The sequence below is a fragment of the Dromaius novaehollandiae genome, chromosome 2 (genome assembly GCF_036370855.1).
Source record: "Dromaius novaehollandiae isolate bDroNov1 chromosome 2, bDroNov1.hap1, whole genome shotgun sequence".
Lineage (NCBI taxonomy): Eukaryota > Metazoa > Chordata > Aves > Casuariiformes > Dromaiidae > Dromaius > Dromaius novaehollandiae.
Window position 1 is genome coordinate 113,179,924 of NC_088099.1, and position 21,519 is coordinate 113,201,442.

General features: G+C 39.3%; 1 protein-coding gene across 3 annotated transcripts in view; it reads left to right on the plus strand.

The window, feature by feature from the left end:
• The first annotated feature begins 17,494 nt into the window (after window positions 1-17,494).
• The window catches only part of PTPN2 (protein tyrosine phosphatase non-receptor type 2), a 34,377-nt gene continuing 30,352 nt past the window's right edge, over window positions 17,495-21,519 (plus strand). Inside the window, exons 1-2 of one of the 3 annotated variants that reach the window (XM_026094319.2) lie at window positions 17,495-17,758; window positions 21,129-21,219. In XM_026094319.2, the coding sequence (XP_025950104.1) occupies window positions 17,702-17,758; window positions 21,129-21,219 (148 nt within the window). In that variant the 5' untranslated portion in view covers window positions 17,495-17,701. Of the gene's footprint in view, window positions 17,771-21,128; window positions 21,220-21,519 lie in introns of all 3 variants that reach the window. The other 2 variants (XM_026094318.2, XM_026094320.2) reach the window with 2 other exon arrangements.

The window sequence follows — 21,519 nt, forward strand, 5'->3', positions numbered from 1 at the left end:
CAAGTCAGATTCAGACCTTTCCCAAAACCTTTTTTGCATCTGCACCTTTAACTGGAGATTAATTTTATCATTTTGAAAAGGAGTTTTGATTCTCTCCACCTCATTGTAGTTTGGTCTTGGCAATAAGGAGTCAAATTCAGTCCACTTGGTGAAAAGAATTTGTTCAGGGATGTCTAAACAACTAAAAAAGCTATAAAGAAACCATTATCTGATTGTGAGATAAGCCTGGCAGTTTAGGGTTTGATATTTAGTACATTTATTTTTCACAAACTGTAAAATATATTCCATAGTAACTGATGGAGCTACTGCTATCATATGCCAGGAAGATTACTTCACAGTTTTTTTAAATCGTATGCAACTGTACTTCATAAAAGCATTTAACACACTTGTAAACCTCATATCTAGACTAGATATGCTGGTACCCAAAAGTGATAATGAATGACTAGACTGAGGTAAAAGACAACAAATTGGGACGTGAAGGGATACTATGGCATTAAGATGCTAAAATTTAATTATTTTAATGATATTGGATAAGGAAAAGTGAAGATTTTTTAAAGTATTTGTTACCGAAGTATGGGGAGTATTATAAAATGATTTCAGTTAGAGAATGGAAAATGAGCAAGGATTTTAGAAGAAAAATTACTAGCTCAGTTTTTATATTCTTACTCTAAGTTGGCCAAGGATATTTAAAAACTAAATATTTTTGAGATACTAGAGAGAGAAATCTAAATGGACAGCAGGAGATGAGATTGAAGAGAGAAATTTGCAAATTTTTGTCAAGGAAATTAAGGCAACAAAATTGTACCTATTTATAATAGTGGGAAATTTGGTTTGACATTTGCAAATAACAGAGAAGTTGTAAAGCATTTTTTTAAATGGGGAGCTAATCAGAGAATGGGAGTAGTATTTTCCTGTCTCTTGGGTTAAGATGAACTGGTATTGCACAATTCATCTCTTAAAGAGAACCGCACTGTGGACTGTAGGGCCGTGGTCAACATATCCCAGAGAAGGCCATAACTTTTTGGTCAAGATTTCAGTATTTCCTCAATAATACATAAAATGAAAGTAATACAATAGGAGAAGCAAGCAAAGTTGATCATTCGTGATAGTCCCAGTACTGTAATGAGAGAAGTTATTAAGTTTTGCATGTTATAGGAGAAACACTTTTATATTAGAATAAAACAAACATATCTGAATAATATTCATGCACTTACTTGGATTGCTAAGGAGAAAGATTTTTTTCTCTTCTTTTGGCATGATTAGAGAAATTTATACTTTGAAACTTCATTCAAACAGCTGTAGAGTCAGTCCCAGTAAAAACATTAAGATGTTTTAAAAGTTTAATTCACAGAACTGTCTCTGTCTGGTTGATTTTGTTTGCTCTTTTTGTGAAATGTCCTCTTTTTACTGTAAACTGTTGATTACATTTATAAAGAACTGTGTTTCTTTTTTTTCCAGAAGAATTGTTTCCAGTAAGTATCATCTGTCAAAAAATCCATTCTTTTGCAATTTTTAGTAATAAAATTATTTTGTCAGGACTCCAGATGAGCTACAACTACTGAATTCATATTTTTCTCATACTCAAATTTTAATTAATCTCTTCAGCCAATAATATCAATATAGTTGGAGCAGGGCAAACTTGTCTGATTCATAAAACAATTGACATCAATGTGTTACATTTGAAAAAGAACTAGGAAAAATTTAACATCTACTTTTTTAATATTTTAAGCTACATAAATTTTCATTTCAAAATTTGCCTTTTTATGTTTAAAAAATCTAAATATTTAAATATGGCACAAATGCACATTTTCATTTGAATCCAAGAGGTTTCTCTTTTTCTGACAAGACAATGAAAATTGCACATTTCAAATCAAGACTCAACTTTTTTTCTTACATTTTAGTTTAGTAAGCAAAAATGCCCGTCATTCTTATGGGGTATTTTTACACAGATACACATACACATACACACTTATTTATTTAAATACAACCTATCCCTGTCCTCAGTCTCTAGAATCCATGCAAGTAGGTCACTTTACAGCTGTTAAGGAACTGGGCCCAAAATCTTCATTTATCTAAAGACAGAAAATTCCAGGGAATATGTGGGGGATTGTCATCCCAATGTGTTCATTTACTATTGTGTCTGATTTCAGTCAATACCCAATAATGAGATAAACATATTTATCCCATGTAGATATTTGTATCAAGTGTTTTTGTTAGTGAACCGATTGACATAGAAATAAGGTTCAATAGAGGAAACACTTCATGCTGAAACATCAAAATTACCAAAGGGAAGAAGGGCAAGTTATACCCCTTGTTAAGGCAAGCAGTCATTAAATAGAGAATCAATACAGCAGAAGACACCTGTTCTAACAAGGAAGCATTCATATCTTCTGGGAAATGAAACTGCTTATTTGAATTTTTAAAAAAGGCCAGACCATCTCTTGTATTGAGGAAATAAAATAAATTTTGTGGAATAAGATTAAATCTGTCTGGGCCTCCCCAGAAGGACTTCAAACAATATAAAAGAGATTGGCTATAAAGGCTAATATGCCACATTAAAAGAGGTGTTTTCTAATGCTGTAGCATGAGCATAAGATACATAGAAAGACAGAACTTTTGACATCTAGGATATTATTGGAAATAGTATATGTAGTTTAAATGTTTCTTTTCCTTCTTCACTTATGTCTTATATAAACCTTTGTAATTCTCTTGCCTATTTTTAATTTTGTGAATAAATAATTTCTTTTTATCTTAAGCTAGCTGAAATTAAGAATGACTTCAAGATGACTAACAAATGCATGATGTAACAAATCTAGAAACCAAGGCACTGAAAACTAGTAAGTGCTGTAGCTCCCTACTACATTTCTAGAGTATCCAAACAGTAGAAAAGCTGGCGTACAATAGCACAATACAAGCTGCACAGCCATGCTGGATGGCCACCATGGCAATGGACAGGAGGGGCACAAGCATCCTCTCATTCCTGCTGGTAACCAGGATGCTTTGTGCCATGCTGCAAGATAATGGGAAACATGCTTGAACTCATAGAAACCCCAGGAAATTTGCAGCTTCCAGCTATTGAGCCAAGAATTAGGATTCAGCTATTAGGTAACCTCCGTGTACTTCCTATTACAGCTAGAGCTGAATGGTAAAGAATGTTCCATTCATTATGTGGCATGTATGAGGTGGAAAAGACCGTGGTATTTTAATCTCATTATTTGCTTGATCACGCACAGAAGATGACCATAATGAATTATGACAATCTTGATATATACTTTTGAAGATTTGCAGTTCAGTATTTTTTCTAGACTAAATTAAATTGAACAACACTGTGCCTTGGATTTAAAGAAAATACAGTTAGTGCTTTCCTTTTTTCCTCTTTTGAATTCTTTCTTCAAGTAAAAAATGCTCTTGTCTATAGAGAGAAATTTTAAAAGATACAAAGGCCTGCCAGGAAGTAAGTCAATCATGTTATACACGTTAAGGATGTTTATATAGGCACAGTATAGAGGGTGAGCAGGCCTGCCTTTTATGGCTACCTCCGTCATATGCCTCAGTCCTATCTGCATTAGAAAACTGATCCATTAGGGACAATCGCTGATAATTATCCTAACAATAAACACTTCATAGCATAGTTAAACATTCCATTCCTGAAACCACTTAAAAAGATCAGTGTTGACAGGAAGGATATGCTGGACCCTGGGAAATTCATTAACTTTTCTGTATCTTGTTTTCCTTTACTTGAAAAGTGGATTCATAATAATTCATAATATTCCACAGGGGACATAGATTAATGTCTATTAAGAATTTAGAGATTCCCAGATTAAGGCACTGTGGAAATGAAAAACAGTAATATTCAGCAATTATATTCAGGAAAAAAATTTAGTAAACACAATCATTAAGTAGGTTGTTTAGCTCTGGGAACCTGAAGCTTATGATTAAATAGGAGTTTGAAAATGTTAGGTCTAAATTTTTTGCTGGCAAGTAATCTGTGCGACATCCTCACTATGTCATATAGATGAGGAAGGTGGATGTTTCAGAGGAAAACAGTTGTGATCGCAGCAGTGTGTGAAAGGTATGGAATAAATTCCTGTTCAGGAAAAGAATACCAGAAATTAGAGCTATCGAGACTAAGTCAAATCGAGAGGATCACTTACTAGGTATAACTGGCAGATCACAGAGAGAAGTTAGTAGTGAAATTAGATTTCATGGGCAGGAATGAGGGCAGATAAAGTCCCCAAGTCTTTACTTGAGTAAAGTGAGAGTAAAACTCCCATATGTGTTTAGAGAAAGTAGAAAAGTGAACCTCCTTTATATGTCATCCTGCTTTCTTGCTGCTGCAATCACAGTTCCACTTACAACCTGTTATTATTTGCCTGTTTTGAAATCAATTGGATGTCCCAATATAAAAGTAAAACTTACTGTTTGCCTAAAAAAATTACTACACAGATGTAAGGAAAAGATAAGCTCCATCTCAAATGAATTACATTTTCGCATATTATGGAAAAAAAATAGTACAGGAAGGCAAAGTAACCAAACTAATAATTGATCAGCCTAAGATATGCCATTTGAGCAAAATAGTTATTCAATCATGTATGCTTTGGCAGCACATACGAGATGAGTTAAGGGGAAATAGAAGTGGTGTTATATAAATAAGTAGCTTGTGGATGGAAAACTATTCTCAATCATAAATGTGCAAAGGAATGTAAGGGAAGATTGAAATAACATACTGAAGGCCAACAAGACTGACGGTGAGGAAAGGAATACTTATGGACTGATAACAGAGCAGTATGAAGGTTGATTTCTGGTCACATAAATACATCTGAGCTATCCTTAAACTATTGTTCTCAGGTTGGAAAATAGAAACAGAGCTTGTAGGAGTAAAAATGTGAAATAGCTGGCCTTAAGAGTTTTAGCAGTGCAAACAGACAGAAAAGTCAGACCCTAGAGGCAATGGCTTTCCCCCATCTGTTTTCATGTATCTGGAAAGAAACAGGGCCAATGTGGAAACAGACTTATAAATCAAAGTTGACAGTTAAAACCATTTTTGCACACTACAATTGTGATCTAGTAGTAAATCAAATACTAAAGTTGTTGCTTTGCAGAATGGGTATTTACATTTTGTATAAATTATGGAAGCTTTTAATGCCTTTAGTGGTGGGTGATAACATCTGAATGTTTCACCACCTTTAAAAAAGGTATCACAATATCACCAAGTATCATGGTAATATTCAGTCATTTGGACAGTGGGGTCAGACAGGATCTGGTGAACTGTGAAGGAGCAGAGCCTTATCTCACTAATTCTCCTTCTTCCCGGCTGACCTGCTCTGCCTGAGTCCTGGCACCTGCTCTTTCAGAGCTTCGTGCCATGGTAAAAGTTGCAGCATAGCATCAAACTAACCCTCATGCCCTCTCCCGGATATGGGACCCTCTGTCACATACATCTCCCTGTGTTGATGCCTTCACCCCTGCTAGAGCCCACAGATGGGCAGGGATCGCACCCACGAGCTGAGTCTCTTTTCCTTCAGCAGTCTGCTTGTGAGCAGGAAGAGCTGAAAGGGGCCCACAAGGCAGGGATGGGACACACTACATAGGGTGGCTTATCGTGGGCGTTGTTCGATGCCATCCCCCCCCAGTGTGACTTCATTTAAATTACCATAACTATCTCCTCTAAAACATTTTTTCCTTTCTTTGGAGTTTTCCTTTCTCACATTTCAGAAATGTATATTCAACTCAATGTGATCTGCTTATTAGACTGGAAAATTTTAAATGGCTGGTTACTGCAGCTGACTCAAAGCTTCTCCAAGTGCAGGAAAATTTTAATTTTGCAGCAGTAGCCAGGCTCTGTGTGAGAAAGGACATGTTGGGGTTTTGCAGAAGGTGGAAGGGCATGAGGAAGAGAGTGGGGAAGAGAGAAGAGGGAGGTGTAGGGAGATCTGTTGGGGGAGACAGGTGAGACAGCTCAGTGGGTATCTGGCTGACCTGCAAGTGGGATTAAGAGATTTCCTTCACTGGGGCTCAACTCTCTTATTTCTAGATTCAGGAGGCTGCATTTCTCCTTGCCCACCCTCCTTACCATGCAAGCAGCAACCTCCTCATCCTTCACAACTCCCCCTCCACCGCCAGGGCTCGGCTGCTCCAGCAAAGGGAAGGGGCAGAGATGGGACTGCAAGTCAGGAGGGTCAGGTTTGCTACTGCCGCAGGAGCACACTAGCAACCCTCACACTGAGAGTCAGTTGGCGGCAGGCGCTAGGAATCAGTTGTTCGTGTAGCATGAATAGTCCAAATGTGTGGTCTTCCTCTCCACAGGAGAAAAGGCCTTGGCAGAGTAAAGAGTGGAACTTGCCTGCTCTTTATTTGGATTTTTTGCCATCCTGAACATCCATCTCTGTAGGCAACTTGCCTATTTTGCCTATACCTGCAGCTGATCCTGCAGTTTTCTATTCAAATAAAAGAAAGATAAGAACTTAAAATTAAACTTGAAATGAAAATTTCAGCATTGCCTATCAGCAGAAATAAATGTTTTTGGAATTTTTTTTTTCCTTTGGAAAAAGAAGACTAAATGCTTATATCTGAGTATGAAGAATCTGAACTCTTAGTGCAGTGGAAGTGGTACAAGGCAGTTTGAAAGATTTCTGGCAACAACACTGATGTCATCCTTGCAGCATTAGCTATGGAAATAACTTGCTCATTACTCTTGTTATATGATCAGTACTCTTGCTGCTGGTAAGCATAACAAACTTCTGCTTCATTAAGATGCTATTTAGCTGTAATATGCTAAATAGCTTTTAGAATTAATGTTTTAGGAAAACCATGTATTCTCCAAATCCAACGGGATCACCTGTCTAAAAAAAGTTGTTTATTTAAGTAGATACACAAGGAGATTGATAGATTTCTGCGTCTACAAGGGCAGCAGTTTTACAAGTGCAGGGCCCATCCTGCAAACAACCCTGTACATCTAACTTCCAGCATAGGAGTAATCCTTTGGGCCATTTTCATGTGTTTAAAAGTGAGTGCTTATGGCATCATGATAAGGAGATCAAATTCTTTAATATGTTTTGGGGTTAATGGGAATCTCAGCTAGGGCAAGTGCCTGTTCTTATGTAATTGGGGAATATTAATGGAAGGGTAATACAACATTGTATATCCAAGATTTTCAGACTGTTGGAAAATACTCTGATCTCTTCTTATGTAGCATAGATGCTGCCTCTCTTTGAGATTTCCAATTTCCACATGTTGTGTTTTCGAATTGCCTATTTATGAAAGATGCATGTTTTATATAGCTTTTAGATCTTGTGAGACAACTGCTAGGATAATGAGGTGGGGTTAATTTAACTAAGGGACAGTTTGAGGACATAGATAACCCAGACAGATAGTACATATCAGCAAATGTCAGACAGACAATGCTGGAGCCATTTACTGATTAGACTATGCTTAGGAAAAGCTAAACATATTTATTCCCAGTAGAGAAAACACCAAAAGACTCCCTAGAGTCTCCTAAACACTCCTATGCCCTCTGGCATCTAAGAAAACATAGAGGATGAAACAAAGAAGACTGAAAAGAAATTTTTTATCCAACTCCAGAATTTGGTTATTTAGATCTATCTAAGCCTTTAAGTAAGATATATATGCACAGAGGCCATTTAATTGTTTAAAATGTGTCTATGTCATGTGGCTTGCATTGAAAAAGTTTAAAATTTATTCTGAAAATAATAGCTCATTGTTTCTAAAGCATTTGAAACACCTGGATCAAGAATATTGAATGAAATCCCAGACAAGATTCCAGGGAAATCTGTACTTTAATTCCTAGAAGATAAATGCCTGCAAGAGCTAATGAATTCCTATTCACTGGAAATTTTGAAAATGTTTTGTTTCATTCAATTAAGACCACTCCCCCCAAAAGCAAAATTCTCATGAATTAAAAATGCTGCTTTATATCAGCTACAAGGCTGCACTCCCAATCTGAAGAGAAAGCTGTGACCTAACATATTTTATATTCATCACTGGCCTCTCTACTCATCACATGTCTCGACCCGGAGGTGCTTTTAGATCTGAATCATAACAAGGAGAAATCTGCAAGGGGAATTGCTTTCAGGAGAGATTACCCAAGAGACCAAATTTTAGATTCAGCAAAGAATTTGCATAATTTTAAAGGGTTAGTACAAAAAGCCTGTAAGGTCATAGTTCCTGTTTACATATTTTCAATTAAATTATGTCTAAACTTCACTATTACGAGACGAGAATCAGGTCTGCACATTGTTGGTCTATTTTCTACAGACTTTACTTGTACTAATTAGCATGGCTAGTTGGCCTCATAGGAACAATGGATGTTTGTGCTGTGACAGACATTTAAACTGAAAGCTCTAGACACGTCAAAATAAACACAGTCCAAAGCCAAGAGAGCATCTACCATATGAACACATTCAAAAGAGTTCTTGACTATTTTGAGACATGTGCACATCATGCCTTAGGAATAATGGCACTTTGAGCATTCCCACACAGCTCTATTGTGGATGCCTGTTAGCAACTGCTGAATAAACAGTGAATACTCTTTTCAAGAAAGGCCAGAGAAGTGACACTAATTACTAGCAACTGCTCCATGCCCAAGGTAACTCGCATTTCCTATTGTGGAGAAAGCAATGTATGCCTAACAGGCATAATTTCTACCAACACAATTACTCACCATTCCAAAAAAATTATCTGCTTTTGATCAAGCTGAAATACAGTTTCTGAATCTTTGGTGAGTGGCTGAGGCACTGTCCCCAAGTACTGAGCATAACTTTTGAGCCTAACAGATGACCTTTAGACATCTCAGATACAAAGAGAATTCACAGCATATTGCCTTGCTATGTGGGAGGATGGCAGGCGAAGATGGTATCTCTATATACCAATATTATGCACAGAGTATCCACACATGCAAAATGTTGACTAGAGTTGTTCTATGCATGATGTTTATTCATCCATTGTCTCTTGACTTGCACAGATTAGTCAAACATTAAAATATTATTTCCATTTTCCCCCAAAATGCTATTTTCTAATGTTGAAAGAGGTAAACTTCACAGAGTTCCTCATATAGTTAAAGGCAGAGTGGTATATCTGCCCCTACTCTTTATGGAAATATTTAAAAGTTATTGGGGAAAAAATATAATTCATCACTTGGTAGTTCTAGTTGATTTAATTTCCATCACTTCCAGTAATGTTTGGTAGATTTAAAATACATATATATAAATGTAATTCATGTTATAAAACAATTAGATAAAATGCTCTGCATATAAGTTCCAAATTAGAGTAATGTGGTTATTATAATTTGCAGCATAGATTTCAGTAATCTAATCTATTATTGAATCTATTAGTGATTCACTCCTCTGAACAAAGAATTCCCAGATACTTTTCTCTTAGCAAAGAGTGGGAGGTAAAAGGACGAGAAGGGAAATTTTTAATGTTACCCTGAGAGGCACATATATAGGTTTTAACAACATAATCATTGAATTATTTCACTGGAACTTCCTTTCCAAAGATACTCACCATTTATTCCACTTGCTGTGAGAGAACTATCTATACTCTGTATTAATACTGCACAATGTTAATGCATATTTGACAGTGGATTTAGATGCAACTGCTGATGCAGTTATCTCCTCCAGCTATCTGCCTCATCCTACTTTCCAAGGCTGATGGAAATTAAATGTGAATGATCCTTTCCACTTTGTATGGGACCCAGAAATATGGGTATCACAGGGTTTGTGTTGTTCCCCAAGGAAAACCCATAGAACAAAGAGTGTATGTACAGCAGAGTTTCACAAATAATGTATCCTATTTCTAGTTTTACCACTGCTGGTGTCATATATTCTTTATATCATATTCACAGGAGAAAAAAAAATCTGAATCTAGAAATTATTTTTACATTTATTACATCTCATAACATTATGTATAAGGCATTACTAATGTGTCAAGAGAGAAGGACTGTGAAATCAAGAGTGTAGTGATTATGATATGCAGTAGAAATGCGAAGGTAGGAACTTGTGGAGGTAAGCAGATGGCCTATGGTAGTTAAATATGCACTTCCCTCCTCACGGAATCACTTTGAAGAATCTAGTCACAAGACTCAAAGAAATCTTTGTTAATAAGGAAAAAATAAGGGCAAAACTAAGCAGGTCTTGCTTGCAGTGGGATACAAGAAAATTCTTAGCTTTTGCTCTGCCTCCCTCCTTTCCTTTTCAGTGCGTAAGAGGAGGCTGGTAAAGAGTGAAACAGCCATTTCAGACAAAGAAAATCCATTTTGAGTGAATAGAGCTTCCCAAATCAGTGTAAAAGAAAGGGAGTTAGAAGTTAGCTGAGATGCTGAAGTGACTTTGGAAGATATTTATTGATAAATATAATCTTAACAAATGCTTTGTTACTTTATCTGTAACATTGTTCCATTACTGTAAGTCTCTGTTTTTTGAGTAAACGCATTATTTTATCCTTAAATTGTGTCTGGAGAGGAATCTGTCTCTGAGTGATCTGACACATAACCAAGGCATTTCTCATCTGAAAGTGTGACAAATTAAAAAATGGTGAACTAGGGCCCCTTAACAAGTGTTTTTCTTTGTGGCAAATTACTAGTGTCTGCCACTAAAGAAGCTGCAGCGTTCTGTTTGAGAAATGGTATCACAAAGTTTTGAAAAATAGTATCTTCTGATATCTAGTGACATCTCTTTGCATGCAGTGACATAGTGGGAAAAAGATCTAAAATTCAAAAGACGCAAAGAATTTGATACACCCATTTGGATACTGAACACATGCTGTACAAGTGTGCTTTTCTACCCAATTTATTAATTCCAGTAAGTAGCAGTGTCATGACTTGAACTGCTGGAACTGTTCCACTGGCTAAAATGAGATGTTAAAGACTTTGACAGCATTCCAAATGGAAAACTTCTGCTATGGATCCTTCTTTGACTATGTTTTCTTTTCTTTGAGAAAACAAACAAACTGGTGTGGCAGTTACAGCAATTCATAAGCCATGAGGAGATGAATCACACATTTTAAATGCCTGCACCAAATAGCATGTATTCAGAAACTGTAGTATAATTGTTATCCAAAACATAGATTCTTGTAAGGCTCCTTACTTTGGTAGATTAGTTGCAAATGCATTATTATAACACTTTATCAAAGACAAAAGGAAAGATAAATTTTACATGCACTACTAATTCTTTTCATTAAGGAATCATACTGCCTGTCAAATTAGCAATTTCTTCACTGCTCTTTGCCACCAACAAGTAAAGTCTATTTCCTCCTTACTTGTAAGTGTAGATCTGCAAAACTTTATCTAGTATTCCACGGTCCTTAAAAGGTTCAATGTCTTCATAAACTAACAAGCGTGAACACCTTCCTCTGTACAACCTACCCCAGAACATCTCAGCAGACAAAGCTCTAGCCACACATTCATGGAGCCCTGCCATCAAAACAGTGACTCAGAGAATGTGGCTCCTACAGGGCTGCTGATTATCTCAGTAGAACAAGCTTATACGGGAAACTGTATGAAATCAGATATATTAATGTCAATTTAAAAACAGACAAAGATATCTCAAATCCTGCACAGAGCTACCTCTGAGAGGACTGAGAAGACAAAAGTGATGTTGAAGGCTCACTACCACGTGGTGGATTTAAATTGCTACAAAATTGGTAACAATATGATTTTTAAATAATTATTACAGGTAGTAGTAAAAGAAAACCCTCTCCTGTTAAGAGCACTTCAAGTTGTCTAATGCAGAAACATAAATTACAAAATAGATTACAATTTTAAATCACATTGACAAAAAGACTTTTACAACTTTGCTTGAATCTATCAGAAAAAAAGGCAAACACAATCTGGAGATGTTTATACCCATGAAAATAGATATAATTGCTATGTCCAGATGCTGGGAAACCCTGACGAAAAAATGGAACATAAAATTGAGAACACAAAATTATAACAGAAACATTTACTGATATTACTCAGTACAAAATCATCTTCTGCCAAAATAGTATTTTCTTACAAGAACTTGTCCTAGCAAATAACAGTGATATGAGTAGTGCATTGTGATCTTTTCAACTGTAATTCAAAGAATGTCCTTAATTTTGTAATGTGGAAGATAAGCTTGAGTGCAGATGAAAATAACATGTGTAATCAAGCATGGAGCCACTATAATACAGAGTCTGTGCTACAGACAAGTTAGAAGATCATGATAATATCATTTCAAACTTATGAGAGAACAGGAATTAAAGACTCACCAAGCAACATAAAGCTGCTTTCAGAACTGTACTTAGACACCTCTTTAACCATCATACAGTAATGTAAAGTAATGCTTTGGAATAATAACTGTGAGATTAGAAATGATCTAAACATAGAGCAACCCTAATAAATCGGAGGAGGAAATCATTTAAAAATTTGATAAACTAGTGAGCTTCAACAATTGGAACCCTGTGTAAGTTTTCAATGTGAAATTTTTGTGTCATCTATAGGAAGTTTCTGTATATGACTATGCAGTTTCTAGTCAAAAATCCCAAAGCTTAAATTTAAATGCAATTTAAATACCACTTAACTCTAAACCCACCAACTTTAAAGAGGTTTTAATTAACAGTACCAGAGATCAGGTAAAATTTTTTGGATTGATGACCTTCCAACCAGGAATGTGGAATGACAGCATCAACCCATTCTGGACACTCACTGAATTAGACTTTCTGACTTGCAAACTATGATTTTAATAAACATCACCATAGCTAGGGGTAGAAAACAAAGAGGGGAAAAAAATGAGTAGCATACACAAACCATCCCCCAAAAGCAAGATGCTTTCTACAAACAATACGAATAATAACCTGGAGTCATCTCTCTCTCAGTAACTGGCTATTCACCTCTTCCTGCAGCCACACACCCCTCCCAGTGCACTGGCTCACAGGCATGAAGTTTGGGGGCCAACTGCCCCTCACAGCTTACATTGCTGGAGGGACACTTCGCAAAGCCACAGCAGAGACGAACACCTTCCTACCCATCAGACATACTGCTGCCTTCTCTGCTAGCTCCTGTGCATTTGCTTGTTCTGGCACCTCTGCCAGCTGCGTTTTCCCCATCACACTCCACAATTATTTCAGCTTCACCATAGCAGTGCAATGCCATATGGACTGGCACAAAATCTTTGGACTATAAAACAACTTCTGAAACAGAGCTTAGCCCTTCCCTTCTGACTTGGCCAAGAATTTCTTCTATCCGGAGCTCGAGCTATAGTGTTAGATCAGGGCAATCACTTACTCTAGGCATAGCTGGGCTGTCCTTCTTGTCAAAGCATAATTACTACTTCCATAATTCCTTCACTTTTACAACACAGCCATTTTTTAAACACACTTTGGACACTACCACTATTGTGGATCTACAGCTGATAGACTTGCTTAGCCGAATACTAACCTGTTAGGGCTGCTTGCGCTTCTGCCACTGTTGCTGCTACAAGTATTTTTAATTTGCTACATACATTTTAAAGTTATTTTATTAATTTTGTTTTATGCCAAAATACTACTGAGGGGGAAGGAATCAACAGTATAACTGAAGAAAGATATTTGCATTGGCAAACACTTTCAGTGATGGCAGCTTTCACATTCCTCTAAACAAGGAATACAGTCCCCAAGTGTCGGGAAGAGTAAGGCTCCACTGTACAGGCACAGAATAAATTAACCCTGTTTCATCCTGACCATCAGATCCTTTTATTCAGCTTCCCCTGCTCCCTACCAGATGCCAAAAGTGTGCCCAGCCCTTCTGGGTTTCCATTCCTATCCAACTCTTTGGGGGAAGGGAGGATCCACTTATGCTTTAGGCCTTGAGCCATAAGACGTAAATCAGGAATGATATGTTCCCATGCTCTCACACCCTGGCAAGCTTAAGCACATTACAGCTTTATTCCTTAAAGGCTAATATTGATATGGAGTGTACTTGTGAATAAAATCACCTCAGGGAAGAACTTGTTCTTCATCTACCAATATCCAAAATGATTCTCAGAAAAGCAGCACAAAACAGATCATTTCCAATAAGTGATACTTAGGCAATTTCCGGTGAATGACCCAAAAATGACAATGTGGAGGAATAAGCGCTTAGTCCACTCCAGAGTGGTACTAAAGTTAATTATTAGGCCAAGGTCACTGGGCAAACAACATTTAAAGTTACCTTACTTGGTCTTTTTCATTTAGATAAGCAAGCACCAAGAGCCTTTACATTTGCTATGCAGACAGTACTGTACAGGGTACATAACTCTCTCCAGGGTACCAAAAGCAATTCTGAGATCAGAAATGTTGTGGGTACCAAATCCTTTGGGATGACTCTCTGTTTGCCAACACAGCAAGGGGCTTATCAAATTAAGGCAGGCATTTTAACAGGAAAACACTGAAATAACTACTTGCTTGTTTTTATACTAAGACAGAAAACAATAATAATATATCACACATTCCAGCAACTCCATTATCCCACTGTGCGTATGTCTCATGCTATCTCAAGAGTTTAAGAGTTTATATAGTAGTTCATCTGGGGTTGACTGCACAACTAGTACAGAACTGGAAGATACTATTAGCAATAGAATAAATAAATTTTTCTAATGAGTGTACTGAGTTTATGTTGTAGATAAAATTTTCCTCCACAGACTTTTATAACTGTAGTCCTGGGCTTCTCCTGGGCTTAGTTCCCAGGAAACAGAGAAGTAGTACAACATTTTCAGAATGTTTGCAGTAAAAAATAATCACCAAAGATCAGAAGATGGCAATTTTTCCAGAAACCCCCTGATTTACCAGTTAATGCTCTTCTAATCCACACGTAAATCACAATTAAGAAACAGTTACTTTACTTTTCCATGAGCTGTCTCTAGGCACTGGTTTGCATTACAGATTCTAAACATAACTGCTACATAAAACCCCCTCTTCTAGTATTATAAGTTGCTTTCACAATATCAGCTACATCCCCAATTATCATAAGCAAAGACAAGCATAAGCTTCTAATACACAGCTGCTTATCAGAAGAGCAGAAATCATGTGCTTTTGTATCAAAACTACCACTCCTCCTACATCCTTCTCAAAACTCGCCTATGGCTCAATGAGCCGCCCAGCCGAGACGCGCGGAGCGCTCTTAGCTGCCAGAGCCGTCCTTGGACCCAAGCGTGATGTTTTCTCACGCACAACAGGGCAGCAACCTCCAAGCCTTCCCTGGCCTTTGCACCAAAACAAAGAGAAAATAACATGTCATTGGGCAACATCACTCTGTTCTCTGGACCGATGACAGTGGTGGGTGCTTCCTCTGGCTGAGATCTGCGTCAGACAGATCTGCGTCAGGGGCTTCGTGGTGGCTTCGTGATAGCTTTGTGGTGGCTGGGAGCTCCCGAGGGTGAGGGTGAGAAAGGACACTGTGCTGCAGTAAGTTATGTCATTTGCCTACAAATGTGGACCAGTCAGCAAGCTCACGCCCAGAGAAAAGTCTGCTCAAGGTTAAAAATCAGTGAGGAAGCTGTATGTTTTTAATTTGTTTAAGGTTTGTTATTTCGCAGACATTTCTGAACTTCTGTTTATTTTCCTACACACAGCCTGTGCAAGATCACACTTCCCAGAGGTCAAGAACACTTTTTGTCCTTTGAAACATGGATTTAAAGAACTATTTTTTTTAATTAAAAAGAATCTTCACATTGAGGATGGGCACTTAAATTCTTCTCTGCTCTCCTAAATCAGAAACATAAATCACAGATGTTGTCTGGTTTCTATTTCACAAATAATCACATGTAGCACGTTCATTAATGAGAGCATACCTGCAAAACAACCGACAACCTGTCCCTCAGTCTTGCAGGAGAAAAAGCTAATCCCTACATATCTTTCAAAGTTTGGACTCACAATTCAAGGGAAAATTACTGAGGATTTCATTCAGGTGCCTGGGAAAACATGCTGTGAACTTACCGATATTTAATGTCCCATCAGCTATGCAGAGGCATGTCACACACAGTCCCCCAAAGGGTGTAAAAAATAAAAGAGTTTCATTATATAAGGTGAGAGAGCACCTCAGCTGCTGGATTTGGAGCACTTTACTGCATTGCAACCCCCAGATGGGAGGGAAATGCAATGGCTGATGGCAAATATTTGGATGTGGAAATAGAAATGTTTCAAAAAACATATCTGTGTAATCACACAGGCTCCTCTCATATAACGCCACCTGCCCCTTGTCCCTGCGCTTTCCAGCTATAAAACGACGGTGCAGAGGGGAGCGCAGGCTCAGCTCGCCCAGTGCTGCAGTCACCGTCACGGGCGCAGCCGCCTCTCCCCAGCCCGGGGCTTTCAGACTTGTCGCACAGGGCAACGCCAACGCCAGGCCTCGTCTCCAGCCGCGAGCAGCCGGCTAACACTGCTACGCCAGCACCCTACCAACGGCAGGAGCCCCATGCTCAGCCCACACTCCTCATGCTGCTGCTCTGAGTAAACCCAGGGGGTTTTAGGTGTAAAGCGCTCGCGGGTGGTAAGAGCGGCAAGGGGAACTGCCGAGGTGACGGAGGTGGGCCAGGGCGCAGCCTGAAGCGAACGGCGGGCAGAGGGGCAGCAAGCCCCTGGGCATCAGCAGCTTTCACCGTGGCACGAGACGGGGGGCCAGGACTCGCGTTTCTTCCCCTTTCTTGCGCTAATTAACATCATGCGTTTTGCAATCTCTGTATGTTAATCGGAGATCTGGGCAGAGGTCTGAAGGGCAGCTCGCCTGCCTACAGAGCTGAAAGCACTTCTCTATTATGTTAATTGGTAAAGCAGATTTCCCTGAAGCTTGAGCAATTGAGCCCTTGCTAAACTTTGTATGACCTTTAATTTTGCTAAATGTTTGTGAAGCTGTTTCATAAAGGGCTTTCTTTTTGAAGCAATCACAGAGGATTGGTGTGTTTTGCATTTTTGTATTTCTGCTTTTAACATTGCAACAAGGATATGAGTTACAGTGATTTGATTGTCTGACACATTTGTATTTTTGTACTTCTGCTTTTTAAAATAGGCAACGTGGAAAAGCTGAATCGCGTAGAGCTACATGATGTGTGTGAGACTGAAAGTGCATGCTGAACACAGTCCATTCAATCATTACAGCATAAAATTGGGTCAAGGACTCGTGATTTGCGCTGTGTCACCGATTATGGTTGAACAGTGCTATTTCTCCAGCTGAAACATGAGCATCTTTTAGTCTTTTGATCACACGGGAAGCAACCAACAGCCAGCAACTACTTCGCGAGTAAAGAAAAGGCTTTCTGGCCACGCGGCCTGCCATCCTTCCACAACTGCACCTTTGCGGCTACAGCCGAAACGGTGCCGAGCACCTCCCTGCTCCCAGCTCTCGCACGGAGAGGGCGGACGAGGTGAGGGGCACCCAGAACCTCCGGCCCGAGACCATCCACGCCAAGGCCCCTCGCAACCGTTAGGGCGTCCCCGCAACCGTTAGGGCGCCACTCCCCGCAGCCACCTGCGCGCCCGCCCCGCCCCGTGACGTCACCCCAGGTGCTTTCCCCCCTCCCCGAGGGCGTGGCCCGGCAGGCGGAGGCGCGGGGTGCGCATGCGCCTGGCGCCGGCGGTAGCGGGACCCGTTGCGAGCGTATGTGCGCGCGCGGCGGAGCCGAGCGCGCTCGCCGCTCCCGTGTGCTGGGCGGCGCGCGGGGGGGTATGAGCCTATCGGTCTTGGGCGGCTACTCTCGCTCCGGCCGCCGCCGCCATGTCCGCCATCATCGAGCAGGAGTTCCAGGAGATCGATGCCACTAACGACTGGCAGGCACGTTATCTGGTGAGCGAAGGGCGGCGCCGGCCCTCTGTCAGCCGGGGGGGGAGGGGGCGGAGAGAGGGCCGCGAGCCGGCGGTGTCCGTTGCCGGTATGAGCTGCCTCGGCGGGGAGCGGAAGTCGTTGGGCCACGACTGGTTTTCAGGTGCGCGCAGCGAAACTGCGGGCAGGCAGCGCGCATGCTCCGAGAGGGCTCCTTTTATTTTTCCCCTCTCGGGAGGGGGCGAGGGCAGGGCAGTGCGCATGTGCAGTGCGGCCTGGTTTGGTGACGCGCACGCGCGCGGCTTGCAGGCGACCCGTGGGGTGCGCTGCGCATGCGCGGTGGCCTCTCTGCGGCGGGGCGCGGAGGGGGCAGCGGCTGGCGAAGTGCGGGGTTAGCTGGGCTGGTGGGGGTGTCTTCCCCACGCTTTCCAGCCTGGGTGGCAAGTTGTATCTAATAATACTGATCCGGCCAGCGCTTGTCATCAGCCCTCAGTTCGCCGCTCCCCCGGCTAGTGACTGCGAAGTGGCTCCTCGGCTTTCTATAAGTCTCCCATCGTGTCGCAGCTACCTTAACCTGCCCGGGGCAGGAGCAGCTCGATCGTTTCGCAGAAAATAAGATGTTTGCTCTTCTTTTTTTCCCCCCAGAAACATCACTGATTAGCAGCGGCCATAATGATATGCCTCGAGTCCGTTGTCTAAAATTAGTTTATAAATGCTATTGTACTACTACGGTTATTTAAGCCAATATGTGTTTTACAGTGTTCTTTCACAACTGAGAAAAAACGACCTAAAACGAAGGTGCTCTTTACTAACTAAAAGTTGTGCTTTTTCTCTGTTAAATCACCCCTACATTTGATTTATATGTGTGTGTACTTTGAATATGTTATTTCTAATGTATTATGGAACAGAACAGTGGTTTGAATTGAACAGGGGATAACAATAAATTTCACATATTTTTTTCTGTGATAAAAGTGTGGGAAGAATTCTGCAAACAGTATTTTTCATGAGGTAAAAATGTGCTTGCATATTATGTCTGGTATATCCAGACTGAATAAGTAAGCTAATACAGCTTTCCCAAGTCATATTAATGTTATTCAATTATGCTTGGGGAAGTAAACTCAAGAGGAAATTGTATTTTAAGCTCTGCAAAACTTTGTTTATGGATTTTTCTAGTTTTACTTATAGCTGTGTTGTACAGTTTTCTTGAATAAAGATTTTGCATTTAAGATTTTACCACTTCCTGGTTTTGTAGGTCTGTAAACTCAGGAATTTTTCAGTATACTTAATGTAAATGTTTTATATTAAAAGCAGAGAATACAGATCTGTTAAAGGGGAAAAAAAGGAAATGCTGTTCTTGCATAGCACAAACTCGCAGAAAATAATGTAATTGCTGACTACTTGTTTTTACACTGAATTTTCCTATGGTGTGTGTTCTCCTATGGCAGTGGTGTATAGGAAGCATATATTTGCGATGAAAGGTACAAGTTTCTCTGAAGAAAAGTTCTCAAGAAAAAAAAACAATTGGGTGTTAAGGTTTTCTTGCCCTTTCTGCTGAGACCAGCTCTGTAAATTTGTTGTGCAGTTCCATGTGTTTGAGGAGACTTGTGGTAAAATTTGTTAAAGCTTGGAGTACTTGTGCTGACTCCTGGAGCTTCTGTCTAGTCTGAATTAAGGACTGAATAAGTAACACTTTTTCCGCCATTTATTTTTTCTATGCAAGTTTTTCTTGTGTAACATGCCTTACATTACATGTGGTATCTAGTTTGTTTCTTCCAGTTTGCGAAGGCTGGATTGTATTAAGGAAAACTGATTTTAGAGCTGGTCTTACTTAGGTTCACTTCTCTTGAGCAAAGTTTCCCCCCCCGGTCCCCCCCGCCCCATTACTATAATAGTGTTTCTAACTGGTCTAATGTCTCGTAACCAAATTACAGGTCTGTTGTTGTGCACAGAGGATGTTGATATGTTTAGAAACAAAATATGTTGTACCCTTTTATGGAATAATACAAAATTTACATTTTGGGGAACTCTTCAGTGAATGCTTAACAGACGCATTTATTGACCATGCGTATGGTTGCTCCCAAAGCTTGTAAGATGTTTGAACTAGAGGAGAAGACAAGCTGCAATGTGCTGTATCAAAATAAAAATTTAATCATGTAATCAAGTGATTTTTATACAAAGATGCAAAGAATTGTTGCTGCTCTGTGTTATGGTTTAGGGTCTTTATAGACTGTTGCTGCATTTAAAGTAACATCACACACTGAACACTAATAAATGGAGATTCCCTATGTATATTGGATTTCTATTAAAGACCTTTATGTTTGTTATGTGAGAGTATGCAGAGGACTATTTCAGAAGTTTGAGAAGACCTTTTTTGTGATAGTGGGAAAGAAGACGAAGGACTGCTTAGTTGTAAAGGGTAGTTTAAATGCCCTTTAGTGCATAATGACTACATATAGCAGCAGCTTCTAAAAACAGAAGAATTCAAAATAAAATATTTAAATTCTGTGTTTTACAGCATATCTTCTGAGATGGCATTGGTACAGAATATAAAGGCACAGTTAGATTCACTGAAAGCTGTTTGTCAATAGCACCGTAGTAGAGTTTTCAGAGTTGTCTACACTAGATAAATCTGTATATCTCAGTGCTGTTTGAAGGTGAAGTTGTGGAAAAGATACTCTGCTTTCATTAGAGGCAAAACATTAATAAAATTCATCATTCAGAATGTATGAATAGTATTACTCCTTAAAATAGTGTGTAAAGCTGTATGTTTGAATGCCTTCCAAATGCAGATTATCAAAAGGTTTGCATTAATGCCTGGGCAGGAAGCCGGCTGTGATCTCATTTGGATGTGGGTTGACAGCAGTGAATTTAGAATTGTTTCCCCATATATTAACTACAACTATATGGATTGAACCATCAAACCATCTACAATAGTCTTGTCGTTGCTACAGCAGCCATAAAGTCATGAATTCAGTTATTTTTGTGCAGATTTATGCTGCCAGTTGGTGTACAGGAGCTATTGGTATACTGCAGTTAGTTTATCTGACTCCCATATTGCCATGGGAGATAACATGCAAGTCTGAGGTAAACTGTAAGCATAACAAATACCTGATATTCTCTTTGTTCCTGCTACGTCAGTTGCTTACCAAATTGTATTTATGATAGTTTTGTGGTGGTAGCCAAACGTAGAAAGGTCTAAATGGCAACAGCTTGGCCAAGAATGAGGCAGAGGTTTCCTGAGTGAAAATAATATAAGTTGTAGTAAAGGTTGATTTAAAAATGTTAATAATTAATAATCTTGAAAGTCTTGCATAGGATTTGTAGAACACTAGCCTTAATCTGCTTACTGGTTATAACTAAACTGAATTTTTGTCTTTTAAAGGAAATTCGACATAAATCTAGTGACTACCCTCATAGAGTTGCAAAATACCCAGAAAACAGAAATCGAAACAGATACAGAGATGTTAGTCCATGTAAGTATGTTTTTTTTGATTTATCCTGTTCACTTTTAAATACCATAGCTAATACAGCACGATCATTATAGGTTTTATATTTTATTTAGCTCTGTAGGTATGTGTCCTTTGATAGCTGTATTTTTCATAACAAAACTTGTGTAATAGAAGGGAGAAAAATCTGCAGTTTAAACTCATTGTGTTGGTTGGTTAAAAGCCACTTGAGACTTTCTTTAGTCTGTTCTGAAGAATGTATGTGTGAAATTGTTCTGTAGTTTTCTCAGTGCAAGTAGATAATGGCATGTAGTGCTTTGTTTTACC